The 11773-nt window shown below is 38.6% G+C and overlaps 3 protein-coding genes across 4 annotated transcripts; 2 read left to right on the forward strand and 1 right to left on the reverse strand.

Annotated features, from left to right (window-relative positions):
* The first annotated feature begins 511 nt into the window (after positions 1-511).
* ndufaf1 (NADH:ubiquinone oxidoreductase complex assembly factor 1) lies at positions 512-2992 on the forward strand. Its single transcript, XM_023836038.2, has 4 exons — positions 512-1438; positions 1516-1701; positions 2491-2565; positions 2716-2992. The coding sequence occupies exons 1-4, from the start codon at positions 938-940 to the stop codon at positions 2854-2856; spliced, it is 903 nt and encodes a 300-aa protein (XP_023691806.1). The 5' UTR covers positions 512-937; the 3' UTR covers positions 2857-2992.
* On the reverse strand, positions 2611-7987 carry nusap1 (nucleolar and spindle associated protein 1). 2 transcript variants are annotated; one of them, XM_023836037.2, is made up of 12 exons: positions 7778-7987; positions 7514-7576; positions 6742-6924; positions 6443-6593; positions 6016-6108; positions 5821-5903; positions 5541-5588; positions 5241-5404; positions 4731-4891; positions 4088-4207; positions 3895-4000; positions 2611-3201 (listed from the first exon to the last, which is right to left on the reverse strand). In XM_023836037.2, the coding sequence occupies exons 1-12, from the start codon at positions 7937-7939 to the stop codon at positions 3114-3116; spliced, it is 1422 nt and encodes a 473-aa protein (XP_023691805.2). In that variant the 5' UTR covers positions 7940-7987; the 3' UTR covers positions 2611-3113. The 2 variants fall into 2 exon arrangements, with proteins under 2 accessions (XP_023691805.2, XP_023691804.2); XM_023836036.2 differs by having other exon boundaries at positions 5791-5903.
* A 54-nt stretch (positions 7988-8041) lies between these two features.
* On the forward strand, positions 8042-11595 carry oip5 (opa interacting protein 5). The gene is made up of 5 exons (XM_023836039.2): positions 8042-8456; positions 9551-9617; positions 10033-10155; positions 10847-10928; positions 11137-11595. Exons 1-5 carry the CDS (start codon positions 8129-8131, stop codon positions 11251-11253), a joined length of 717 nt encoding a protein of 238 aa, XP_023691807.2. The 5' UTR covers positions 8042-8128; the 3' UTR covers positions 11254-11595.
* The last annotated feature ends 178 nt before the right edge of the window (positions 11596-11773 follow it).

The raw sequence follows: 11773 nt of genomic DNA on the forward strand, positions 1-11773 counted from the left end.
AGCTTAGATATACGAGCAATTCAGTAATGGAACTATTCCTCTGTTTAAGCCCTTATACATCAGACCTGCTCTTTTAAATGATAATAGGGTAAAATCTATGGAGTTGAACCCCCCCACGTCCGAACAGAAATGCAATAACACTTAAATATTACAAAATCAATCTGGAATAATAGCATGAACACGCACAACATGTTTTGTTCAAATTTGCAGATATACGTGCAGATATTTTCCGGATTGAAGGATATTTATTTATTTTAAAATCATTTCAGCGATGCTGTCCCCACTTGACAGAAGTATCAGAAGTAGTAAGAAAGAAGTTGCAATTGTTGCTCCAGTTATTTGTTTGCAAAATTAAAAGGCTGTATACTGTAAGCTGACATTCAAATATTTAGGCTTACTGAGAAGACTGCAGCGCCATTGTAATGTTTCAAAAAGCAGTTTTGCGAAATGTGCAGAGCTACTAGGAACTGAAATTCACTTTATAATGTTTCCGCCGGCATGAAATACTTGCGGCGCCAACTTGGATGGTATCCGATGTACGCTGAAGTTCATTTTGAGTAGTAAGGTGACTTGCCTTTCACTTGATTCAGTTCAGTTTGTTGTATGTGAAACTCCTAAGCAGAAACGCATTTTCATTACAACATTACATACAATATTAAGGCGCTGGCTGAGTCATTATCTGTTTATCATCTATTTTGTTGTTAGCTATGTTCATTTAAACAAACGCACGTTATACCGTTAGTCGTATTGGATATCTTGTTCAGATTGTTGACAGGATTGATAATTACAGAATAACCAGGTCGTCTTTGTACGCATGATTTCATTTAGTTTGAGTAGCTACCGATTTAATTAAGCTGGGCAAACGGACACATGACATGCAAGTACAATACGTTTAGGAATTTATTCATCTAAATAATTATATTCAGGAGAAAAACGCATGGCATCGATTTTGGCCAGGACGCTAAAAAATTATAATGGCAAGTGTTTTCTTGCACACTCGTTGCTTTCTTGCCCCGTGATATGTGGTAGTCGGACATCGTTTTACGGGGAGTACAGAAGGGCTGGTCAGCCCCGGGACAACTCTCCACCATGGAAGAAGATCCGTTTCAGTTTCGCCAAAGGTGTGGAGGGGGTGCAGAAGCATTTTGGGCTATTGAAGGAGGAGATATTGGGCCGCTGGGTGGGACCACAAGGACGGCCACTGAAGGAGCACATGCTAGAACAGACCAGAGTTCAGTGGGATTTCCGGGGCCCTGACAGTCTCAAACAGTGGATTGTCTCGTCAGACCAAGAAATTGGAGGGCGGAGTGAGGTGTACCTGGAACTGAGCAAAAACATCAGCACCTGTCTGGTGCATGGTACACTGTGTTCCACTCCCCCGCGGGATGGAGAGACACGGTACAGCGGATATTGCACATTGTGCTCCAGACGGCTCCTGGTAAGTTAAAGGAAAATAAAATACCTCTCAAATTCTCGTTTTGGTGAGAATTTAATTTAGAATATTTTATTCTGTAGAGTTCATTTGACAGGAAGAAGCATATTGACTGGACAAGTTTTAACACTTTGCATCTTCGTATTCGTGGCGATGGACGACCGTGGATGATAAATATTGCGACAGAGACTTACTTCTCACACCAGAAGAATGATATGTACAACTACTTTTTGTATACAAGGGGTGGACCATACTGGCAAGATGTTAAGGTACAAAGAGTTTTTGTCATCTTTTTTGGGGGGGTGGTACTTTTACTTTTAGCCAGTAATATAGACCTAAAGGAATAATAAAAAATTGCATTTTCAATTCAATGCATTTTAGTTCTATTGAGAGATATATAGAATCCTGTATAATGTTTAAGCTTAGTGAAGCTTAACAATGAGTTAGTGAAGCACATTACACTATATTTTTGTGGTTTATTTGCTTGGTATCACTTTTATCCTGCACGTAAGACTGTTTTGGATAAAATAGAGTTTAAGGATCAGTTTGAGAATACAAACATTTGCCCATAAAGCTACTTACCCAGTACAGGTTCCATTCTTACCATTAACCTGGTATAGAGCACAAGGGGGGGGACAATCCATACACAATGCCAGTTTATCACAGGACATACAACCAGATGACATGTTTTTGTAGAGAAAAACACCATTGATACCAGAAGATAAGAACACACATATACCTGCGGGCTGACAAACCCCAGCCTTCAGAGCTAACCAGTTTTAAATATCCTAATCTACAAATTCTTCTTGGAGAAAAATAAAATACTTTATTGATCCCTGTGGGGAAATTCTCATTACACCTCCCCCAACTTGCTCTCTAGGTGAGAGTAAGCTGGCTGTGAGGGGCAGCCGCCCGTAGCAGCACCCAGGCAGCTGGGGATTAAGGAACCACAGCTGTGATGAGGCTGGACTCAAATGGGCACTGAGGCCAAGTCACACTGAACACATTGTGTTATCAGTCAATGAGATTCCACAACTTTGTAAAATTATCTGTTTCAGATTCCATTTTCAAAATTTTTCCTTTCCAGTCGAGGGAGAATACAAGATAATCAGCACCCTATATGGCTGGACAAGGTTGGTATCAATTTTAGCCACAATCGGGTCAAGCTGGACAGCACATTAAATTAGAACAAGAATTTTATTAATGAAGTACAGAGAGTACAATATGTTTGCGTTATCCATCTTTCTTCATTTTTATTTCTTCTCTTTTTTTTGCTTTCTTAGGTGAACACAATTGCATTCACCCTGGCTGATAAAGCAGATGGCCCATTTCAACTGGAAATTGATTTCATTGGCGTTTGCAATGACCGAGCCCACACAGAGGACTTTGCCTATGAATTGTACAAAAGGAACCCAGAGGTTTAAGACACTAAGTTGGCTGGCTTTAGACATGAGAGTACAACGAACCGATGTGGTTTTAACCTCTGTTACAGTTGATATAAAATACAGCAAAGAACATTTTGTGCAGAGATGCACAAATAAACATGCAATTGCAAATTGACTTGGCTTATAAAAACTATGCAACTACGATAAAAAAGTAACAGGTGCAAAGGATACATAAACAAATCTACACAAAGTCATATGTGGTACATATACAAAGAAACTTCTTGGAATTGAGACTCCTAGGTCAAGACAAGGCCTCTCCTTGCACCAAGGACTTTCTCCTTCTTCTGCTTCCTGTCCTCCATTTGTTTTGTGCGACGGTCCTCCCTTAAGATCAAAATGCATGGAGAAGTACATCTTAACTGTAATCATAAGACTTTCATTTCAGACATCAGAACCCTTTAAAGCAGTGTTTCCCAACTCAGTCCTCGGGGACCCCCCCCAGACAGCCCACATTTTTGTCCCACGGAGCTGGGAAGGAGTAAAAATGTGGTGTCTGGGAGTCTGAGGGACTGGGTTGCAAAATACTGCTTTACGGTATAACAGAAAATAGAGAGATCGAAAGGGGGATACTGATGTTCTTAAAGCTAAATCTTGAACAAAGCATAGCTGACGATTACAAAATTGTCACTCATATCATATAAGCATAGGCAAGAATGTAAATGCTTAAAAATATATGAATGCAATTGAGGTAGGAATTAGCGCAATTCTAAAGAGGCAATAAAAACACAACTCAAATTACTACACATTTTATTAGACACATACCACATAATCAAGTCAGCTTAGTAGGAGATGATATGTTAAAAGCAGAGCACTTAGCATTATTCAGCTGTGAAAACAAACTTTAAATTTTATAAATGATTTCCATCAAAATATCAGGGAGGTTCAGTCTGATATATTCCAAGCCAAACCATACAAGGTATGTTATACTTATTTTTATATTAAGCCCAGTACACAATTTTGGGAGATTTAAGGACACAGACTTAAGTTACTGGAAATATGGTAGTAATGCATACTCACCTTGTTTGTACCTGGTGCTGCTTATACTTCTTCTGATGTGACTGAGTTGACTGAGACCTGTTTAGGGCTGTGTTCTCCTGAGTCATCCCAAATGGCTTCAGCTTTCCTAAAAATACGTATCGAATAGCTGAAGTATGCAGTACAGCACGAACGATAGCCATCCATTTATAATATTGCAGAAATATGATCTCACCTTTGTGTGGTTCATAGGAAAGGGGCCGGGAGAGACTAGCCTTCAGATCAAATGTATTCTTCTTATTCGTGCCAGGAGTAGTGGAAGTGCTTGTATTTCCAGTAAAAACAAAAGCAGTCCCTTAAAAAAAAAAATAAAAAATTACAGAACCCCCCCGGCCAGTTACATAAGTCTTATTAGGTTCCTACTTTAACAGCCATTGTGTAGCTGCCTGCTCCAATACTGCTTACACTTATACCGTGACATTCACTGGAAGCACTGCTTAGCCACTCGGTGCCACTTCCCGTATAAAGAGTTTATGAATGGTTTATAATCTGGTTATTAATTAGGTTGTACCACTTTATAAATTACTAGACAATTTTAAACAGGTTACAACAGTTCTTTTTTTTATTAATGAGTTACTACCATTCACAAGTGGCAAAGGGAACCTCATTGTAGAGCGGGACCCCGCACTCAGATCTAGCCGACTGACTGTATGAATGTTTGCAATGTGCCGTTTGCCTCACTTGTATGTTACTTTGGACAAAAGTGTCTAAAACCATAATTTTATATAGGCTTTTTTTGGTTTGAGTATTACTGTTACATGTTCCAAGGAACACAAATTCTAATGCCATAGTTGCTATTTCTACCTCCAAAGAATTACCTGGCGTCTTGATAATGCTGGTATTCAGTGCAGGCTTCGTTTCAGGCTTTATCCGTGAAACAGGCCGAGGAGTCAAATTAGAGTCCCCAAACGGAGACATGCGTGCTGGCGTCTTCACCAAGGAACGCTTATGCTCGTTGTCCAGGGTCGTCTGTGAAAATCTGCGGAACAACCAAACATGGTTTCAGTGGTTAAACTAAGCACAGTCAGAGCATTACCATTTCAAAATAAAATGAGGCGAACATGGCACAAATTAAAGTGGAAACTTTGCAGACCATTTCCACTATCAAGGCAGTCTAACCTTGATCGAAGTTTAATTGCACTATTTAACGAAGAGCTCACACGCCTCTTAGCATGGTATCTTACAAGCTGCCAAAAAGCAAAACTGCCAGGCATGTAAAATGTTAATGAATCGACGACTACACAATTTTCTGTGATCGGTTTTCCTCATGGTAGAAATTAGTTTTGTAGATGTTATTGAGTTTACTAATAAGGACAAGGATTACTAACCTGACACTGATCTTTCGTGCGGACATGACAGTGGGTACGAAGACGCCATTATCCTTCGGGGCAGGCTTGCTCGCAGAAGGCTGAGTAAGCCGGCGGGTTTCAGACTTAGGTCTTTTCCCCTTAGTCACTGGACTGAACAGGGAAACACGGGTTGCTGCTGGTTTCTGGAGAACACACAAACGTGGACTACAGTTAGTTAATACTTTCGTTAGACATTTTCACATTGTCTTCACAGTCCATAACAGAATGCAGTTCTCTGGACATTTATTAATACACCTGTTAAATGTGCGATGTACTAACCATAATTCCTTTATCTGCTGATTTTGGAATAGTCTTCTCAGAGATCATCTGGGAGGGAGAAAGAATATATATGGATAATTGACATCATAACAATGATCATGCCATTAGGAAGCCTGAAGGCCTAGATAGAAAACAAAGACATTCTGCAGGAGTGCAGACTACATAGTCACCAGGATTCAATACTGACTACACGGCTACCAATAATAGTTAAAATTTACATGAACAGGCTCAGAAGTCAAGAACGATTTACCTTTAATTCCTTTACAGAAGTCTTATATACCTCTATTTGCTTGGCTTTTCTTTGGACATAGGAGTCAATGGATTCCATCTTGTTAAAATGTGCTTCATGGAGTTTCTTGAAGTCTTAAACAGACAATAATACAACTTAAGTAGATTTATGCACTAGTGAAAAATTCCATAGCATCTTTGATGTAGAGACTGAGCACTTTGTACATCTGTGCTGTCATTTTCTTACTAGGTGTGGTCGGCTTGAGTGCAGGTCTGCATTGTTTCTTCAGGAGTCCTTCGTGGCGTGGGATTTTACCAGGTCTCACGTTTTTACCTTCCCCTAAGGAAAAAGTCACATGGTGACACCGAAATTAAGATGTTTTGGATGCTGTATCAAAATGAGATTAAAACAAACCAAAAATATCAAATGTCATTTAAGATGTCAAAAGCACTTACACAATGCTTAACCTAATCCATAGAAAATGGAAAACAAAGATTTGTAAATCCCATCAATAGTGTTGCATACTACCTCTGAAAGCAGTGTCTGCTTATTCATTGATGTATTCTGTGGTAGTTTTATGTGGAAATAACAGAGACATTGTTTCACAGTACATCTTGTGTCCTGGATACAAAGCCTCACTACATTAATATCTCTCTCTCACACACACACCAACCTTTCCCAGCTTCTAAGCCATTCTTTGCAGAAGCAGTTTCAGACTGCATGTCTCTTTCCCCCACTGATACTGTAGCAGTTGTAGGTATTTCAGGCTGCACTTCAGAAAGCCTCCTCTTCTTGAAGCTCGGTTCATCCATTTTTTCATCCATCTATTAAACAGTCAATTAACATGTATACCATGTTTGTGTAGAAAGCTTGCCAGTAGATAGAAGGTTCACAAATTGAGCATACACATACGAATCCAGTAAAAACACAAGAAACTGATTTGAATTCAACTTGTGTATTTCTCATTACTACCTGATCCAGATTTCCTGCCAAGATCAAGGCACTTTCAGCTCCATCGTCTTTTTCATTTGCTTGCTTATTCTTAGATTTTTTGCCTCTGCCACGATGCTTCGTGACGAACGCACCGCTGTCAGTGGACGGCGGAACATCGCTTGGCTCGTCAAGCTGAGAATTATCGGCACTAAGTGTATTTCCCTATAACAGAAAACGATCAGCATTTATTTAAATGTAAGAAGGGAAAATGTTAAAATGTGCTTGAAATTAACCACAATTCGCTTTTAGAACAAGGCTGGACTATTCATCTTCTGTAATGCCGTTTCATCGATCTAAACATGAGACTGGGAAGGTGGCGTACGGCTGTCAGGTGAGTACACAAACATAGACATATTTCTCATGTGAGTAGCCGATCTGAAGGGTTGCCACCTCGAATACGGCGGCAGGCGGAGTAATGATGCAAAAAACAGGCTATTAGTGTTTCTCCAAGTTGCAAACATTAAATCACGATGGCTGAAAGACAGACAGCAGTAAGCTAAGTAAGTGTGTTTGGTATGGGAGGATCTTGAAATTAGAATTAACTTCATTGATCCCAGGGGGGAAATTCTTATAGTAAAAGTCAATTACGGAAATTAATTCTATTAATTTAAGTACACAAATATATGAAAAAAATCTGCCATTTAATGTTACCACAATTTAAACGTTAGAGTCAAAAGGTGAATTGGTAAAAATCAAACAATAGGCACAAAGAAAGCAGATGTTATAAAATATCAGACAGTTGTTTACTTACACATTCTACATGATATTCCTGTTCTTGATAATATCGGTTCAGCGCTTTCAACAATTTATCAGCCTTAGTGGGGAAAAAGAAAAACAGTTCTAAAATCCACAAACCAAACATTAATGACATAGATTAATTTAAAGATAACACCGCTGTAAATAAGCAACCTACGAATTTAAATGGTAAACCATTTCACTGGAAAAGGCTTCATCTAGATCGCTGAGAAGTCCTATCAGAAGTCGTATTCGCTGCACAAATCCATATATAACATACCTTCATATTTGCTTTGAGACCAACATCTTTAGCCAGTTTCTGCAAATCTGCATACTTGAGCGAGCTCAAATCCATATTATATTCCAAATGTTGTGAAATTAGTAACAACAACTCGAAGGAGGGCAATAATTCACGTATATCTTCTAAGTTCGTTTTCCACATCGGTTGAAATCATACAGGCGGTTTTTCATTACACGTTTCAAATTTGTGATCCAAGCCTTTTGATTTGTGGACTCACCTCTGACGTGTTCGCATTCTGGCCAATCGGTGGTCTGTATCAGGGTTTGTTTTCAATCGTACTAAACGCTCTGAGCTGCTATTGGCTTAGCCAATAAGCTTAAGAAATTGTAAATGTTACGCTGCATGAGGGTCTGGTTTAAGAGCAAGGCTGGATTGTTGGGCTGGTTGATTTATTTAAGTATCGACGGAAGGATGCTAAAACACTACAGAAGAGAAATAAGGAATAGTTCTCCGAGTTTCATGCATAAATATGGACTGAAGAGCGATGAGGAGACGACGGACTGTAGTGAACTGTTGACAAGCATCATTAGTAACGTGGAACCTGAAGCAGATCACCGAAACGCCGTGGTTCTGCACTGTGGGGCGTGCTACACAGTTCTGAGTGATACATTTGAAGTTTGTGGCGAATACAAGAAGCTGAATTCCATTATATGTGCTCGTGAGTAGCGCGCTTTACATGTTATCAAAATGACAGCTGCCACGTGCAATAAATGTTCTAAGTGATTATATTCTATTACTGATGTCCGGTTTCTTACTAAGGTAACCATTAATAGTGGGTCGAATTTTATGGTTTTAATGAATGCAACAACTAAAGAATGTACCGTAGTAGTATTCTCAGAATTTAAATACTTCGTCATGCTGTTTAATTACAAACTGAGGTTCTGGGTTCTTTTCCTGTGTAGTGCAGTGTACAATGAAATACTTAAAAAGAGTATAACTCGGAGGTACAACAGCCGACAAAAAAAGGAAACTAGCACGAATGCAGATCGACATTTAGCATTTACACGTGTAGAGGCGATGCACGATTCCTGGGATGGGAAGGTCGCCGTTTCCTATCAGGTCGGCAGAGTAGTTGCATCAGTGACTGAGTGAGCTGTTGAGTAGGACAGAGATTATTAATGCGCTGGGTGAATGGCTGACCCTTTGACTCCATGGTTCATTTTCTCCTGTATATGTCCACGTCTAATAGGGGAGCAAAAACTGGGTATTCGAGAAATAAAGAATTCTTGTGTATCTGTATCGTGACCATCAGGTAGATGTTCATTGGGCGTAGCGCCTAAAGAATGAAACGTCAGCGCTTTAATTGTACCATTAATTGGTGCGCGAATAGCTTTTGTCGTATAGAATAATTGCCTAATTTGTTAATTATGCATAGGAGACTATCAAGATGGTCATCTATAGGCAACAGGCAGCAATACCTTTTCAGCTTACCCACAGTTGTCCATCAGTTTTCCATACCTCTTAATACATGGACCCATTTTTCAGGAAGCACGGGACACAAAAAGAGGAGGGGGGCACGAAACGAAATCCATTCACTTTCAATTCGCTTCTTTATCATTGTCCACGACAGCAAACTGGATCCAGTTTAATTAGAGATTAAGCATTCTAGTTGCTACTCCTACTTTACTTTAATTAATATGTGCCTTAATAAAGTCATTCAGTCTGGTCAGTTATGAAAAAAAATTTGTATTGTTGAAGTCCATGAAACACTTAAATTACAAACTTACGTTCCAGTAACATTTGTCTTGACAGGAGTAACCAAACATGTAACAATTAAGGAAGAGCTGGGGTTTCAAGTGCAAGGACCGTTAACTGGATGGTAAGTGCAATAATGACTACAGGTTAACTTGGAACATATAAACAAAAACAGACAAGAATCATCACATATTCATTACACACTAAATATAATTTACTATTTTTGTATTTACCCCCCACCACTACCACCACCAAGGTGAATTATTGAGATCCTGACAGTTTATAACAATAAGAATTACTGGGGATGGAAATCGGATCAGTCTGTGATGATTGTTATATTCACCGTGGAGACGTTAACTTCCTTATACTTTTTACAGGGTAGCACTGACAGTATGGCATAAAACAGCATTTCTTTTAGTTGAAGTTTGTTAAATGGCTATTTCAGTAAGTTCTTAAAGGGTGTGTGGCAATTGGTAATTCATCATTTTGACCGCAGTGAGATTTAAAACCTGTATCTTAATGTGTGTCCCTCCCTCCAGTACTTACAATGCTCTTCAGTGTTCTGGCTGTTTTCGCTGCGTGGGAATCATCCTAAATTCCACCACAAAACATTTATCTGTACTTCGTAGCCTTTGTCTTTTACAGAAGGAAAACATAAGCTGGTGAGTATTTGTCTTTGTTTTATGCTGCATAGCTGCAAGCCAAACCCATTTTTAATTTATTGATTTCTGTATGTACTGACATTGAGCTCCCTTATGCTCTGCTGACTGTTGTAGTTACAGGTGTGTGCATCTCCTAGTTTCACAGCTGATGAAATTGTAATGTGGCAGACTGCTCCTTGTTTAAAAAAACATGATTCTGGTTATTTACGGCCAATTAACATGGCCTTAATTCCATAGAGAAATAAGCAATTAATGATTCTGGAAAACTAAACAATTGGGACACATTTTCTGACAGGTTTGGCTTCTGTGAATTCTAAGGTTGACTGTCCTTTTGTTTTGGTGGCCAAGTTTGAGACGTCTGAGACAGTTTAGCTTCTTCAAAAATTTGAATGAACTTCATTGATCGCAGAGGAAAATTCTAGTGCAAAAATATTTTAATCTGTTCATGATGTATTAAAAATAGCATAGATGACTAAATGTATTCCCTCCATTTCTTATAGAAATCAATAAAGAAAATGTGCTGATGAATGTGCAGTACAGAAACTAATATGAACTTTAATTACTGGAGTCTCTTGCCTCCACATTCAAGTCCCAAGCCCTAATGACATTTATATGAATGGTCTGTCAAAACGATTCATAATCATAGGAGTGATATATTTGAAATGACAAAATTTCTCCTCTTTTTTTATAGCTACAGTTTTAAAACCAGTAGCGTAATCAAAGCATCTGATGTGAGTTTTGAGCCTGGTACCATCAGAAAGAGTCTTGATAAGGTAAGTTGAGCCTAATTAACTAAATGATTCTAAGTTTTTAAATTTGTCCAGTGGGACTGGAATAATTAATGCACATTAGGGTGGAGTATGTGCAGTAGCATTATAAAAATTAGAGATGGGTAATAAAATAATGTAAAAGCTGGAATAATTGTTACTGTGATGGAGAAGATTCCTTAGTAATCCCTCTTTATCTATGGTTGCCTTCCAGTTAAAACAAGAATTGGATGGAATTTTGGAGCATATGGTTGTTATACAGAGGCAGCTGAAAGGAGCAAAATTCAGCCAAGACACGACAAAAGAACTTTCACTTGACATTGACCATTAGTTTTTGTGTTTTAGTGCTTGGGAAACATTAAATGTAGCAGTTGTGCCCTGAGCAATTAGCCAGTGGCTAGAAAAATACATTACAAACTTTAATTCTGTTTTGGCATGAGTTTTTAGGTGTGATTTACAAGTTGTATATTTATTGAAACAATATCAATAAAGATTTGTGTTTAACCACACAAAAAGAGAAACAGCTGAGCATATTCAAAGAAAAGATTCATTGGTGGACAAGACTTATACATGCTTGTGTCCACATTTACATTATTATTAAGCAGTATGAATACTTTCAGTGATACTTTCAGAAAGGTTTCAATAAATTAGAATAAAGGTTTTTGTATGATAATTTTGCAATCATGTTTCTGGCTGTTTCTGAAGAACATCTAAGTGTACTGTAAATTGATAGAGTGGTATTGTTGATTTATTAGACCATCTTGACAGTCAAGTCTACAGCCTTACATGGCGAGTTCAGAATCACACTTGAAGGGATCGTTGTTGAGTGACTACTAAATGAATAAGGGCAG

The sequence above is a fragment of the Paramormyrops kingsleyae genome, chromosome 14 (genome assembly GCF_048594095.1).
Source record: "Paramormyrops kingsleyae isolate MSU_618 chromosome 14, PKINGS_0.4, whole genome shotgun sequence".
NCBI classification, from domain to species: domain Eukaryota; kingdom Metazoa; phylum Chordata; class Actinopteri; order Osteoglossiformes; family Mormyridae; genus Paramormyrops; species Paramormyrops kingsleyae.

Excerpts from the sequence above, each read along its gene's own strand:
- ndufaf1 (XM_023836038.2), top strand. The coding sequence starts at position 938 with ATGGCATCGATTTTGGCCAGGACGCTAAAAAATTATAATGGCAAGTGT. Across the intron at positions 1,702-2,490 it reads CATACTGGCAAGATGTTAAG|ATTCCATTTTCAAAATTTTT; the intron begins GTACAAAGAGTT and ends TATCTGTTTCAG. Across the intron at positions 2,566-2,715 it reads ACCCTATATGGCTGGACAAG|GTGAACACAATTGCATTCAC; the intron begins GTTGGTATCAAT and ends TTGCTTTCTTAG.
- oip5 (XM_023836039.2), top strand. The coding sequence starts at position 8,129 with ATGTTACGCTGCATGAGGGTCTGGTTTAAGAGCAAGGCTGGATTGTTG. Across the intron at positions 9,618-10,032 it reads CAAGGACCGTTAACTGGATG|TACTTACAATGCTCTTCAGT; the intron begins GTAAGTGCAATA and ends CCCTCCCTCCAG. Across the intron at positions 10,156-10,846 it reads CAGAAGGAAAACATAAGCTG|CTACAGTTTTAAAACCAGTA; the intron begins GTGAGTATTTGT and ends CTTTTTTTATAG.
- nusap1 (XM_023836036.2), bottom strand. The coding sequence starts at position 7,939 with ATGTGGAAAACGAACTTAGAAGATATACGTGAATTATTGCCCTCCTTC. Across the intron at positions 6,109-6,442 it reads TGGCTTAGAAGCTGGGAAAG|GGGAAGGTAAAAACGTGAGA; the intron begins GTTGGTGTGTGT and ends CTTTTTCCTTAG. Across the intron at positions 5,904-6,015 it reads ACTCAAGCCGACCACACCTA|ACTTCAAGAAACTCCATGAA; the intron begins GTAAGAAAATGA and ends TGTCTGTTTAAG.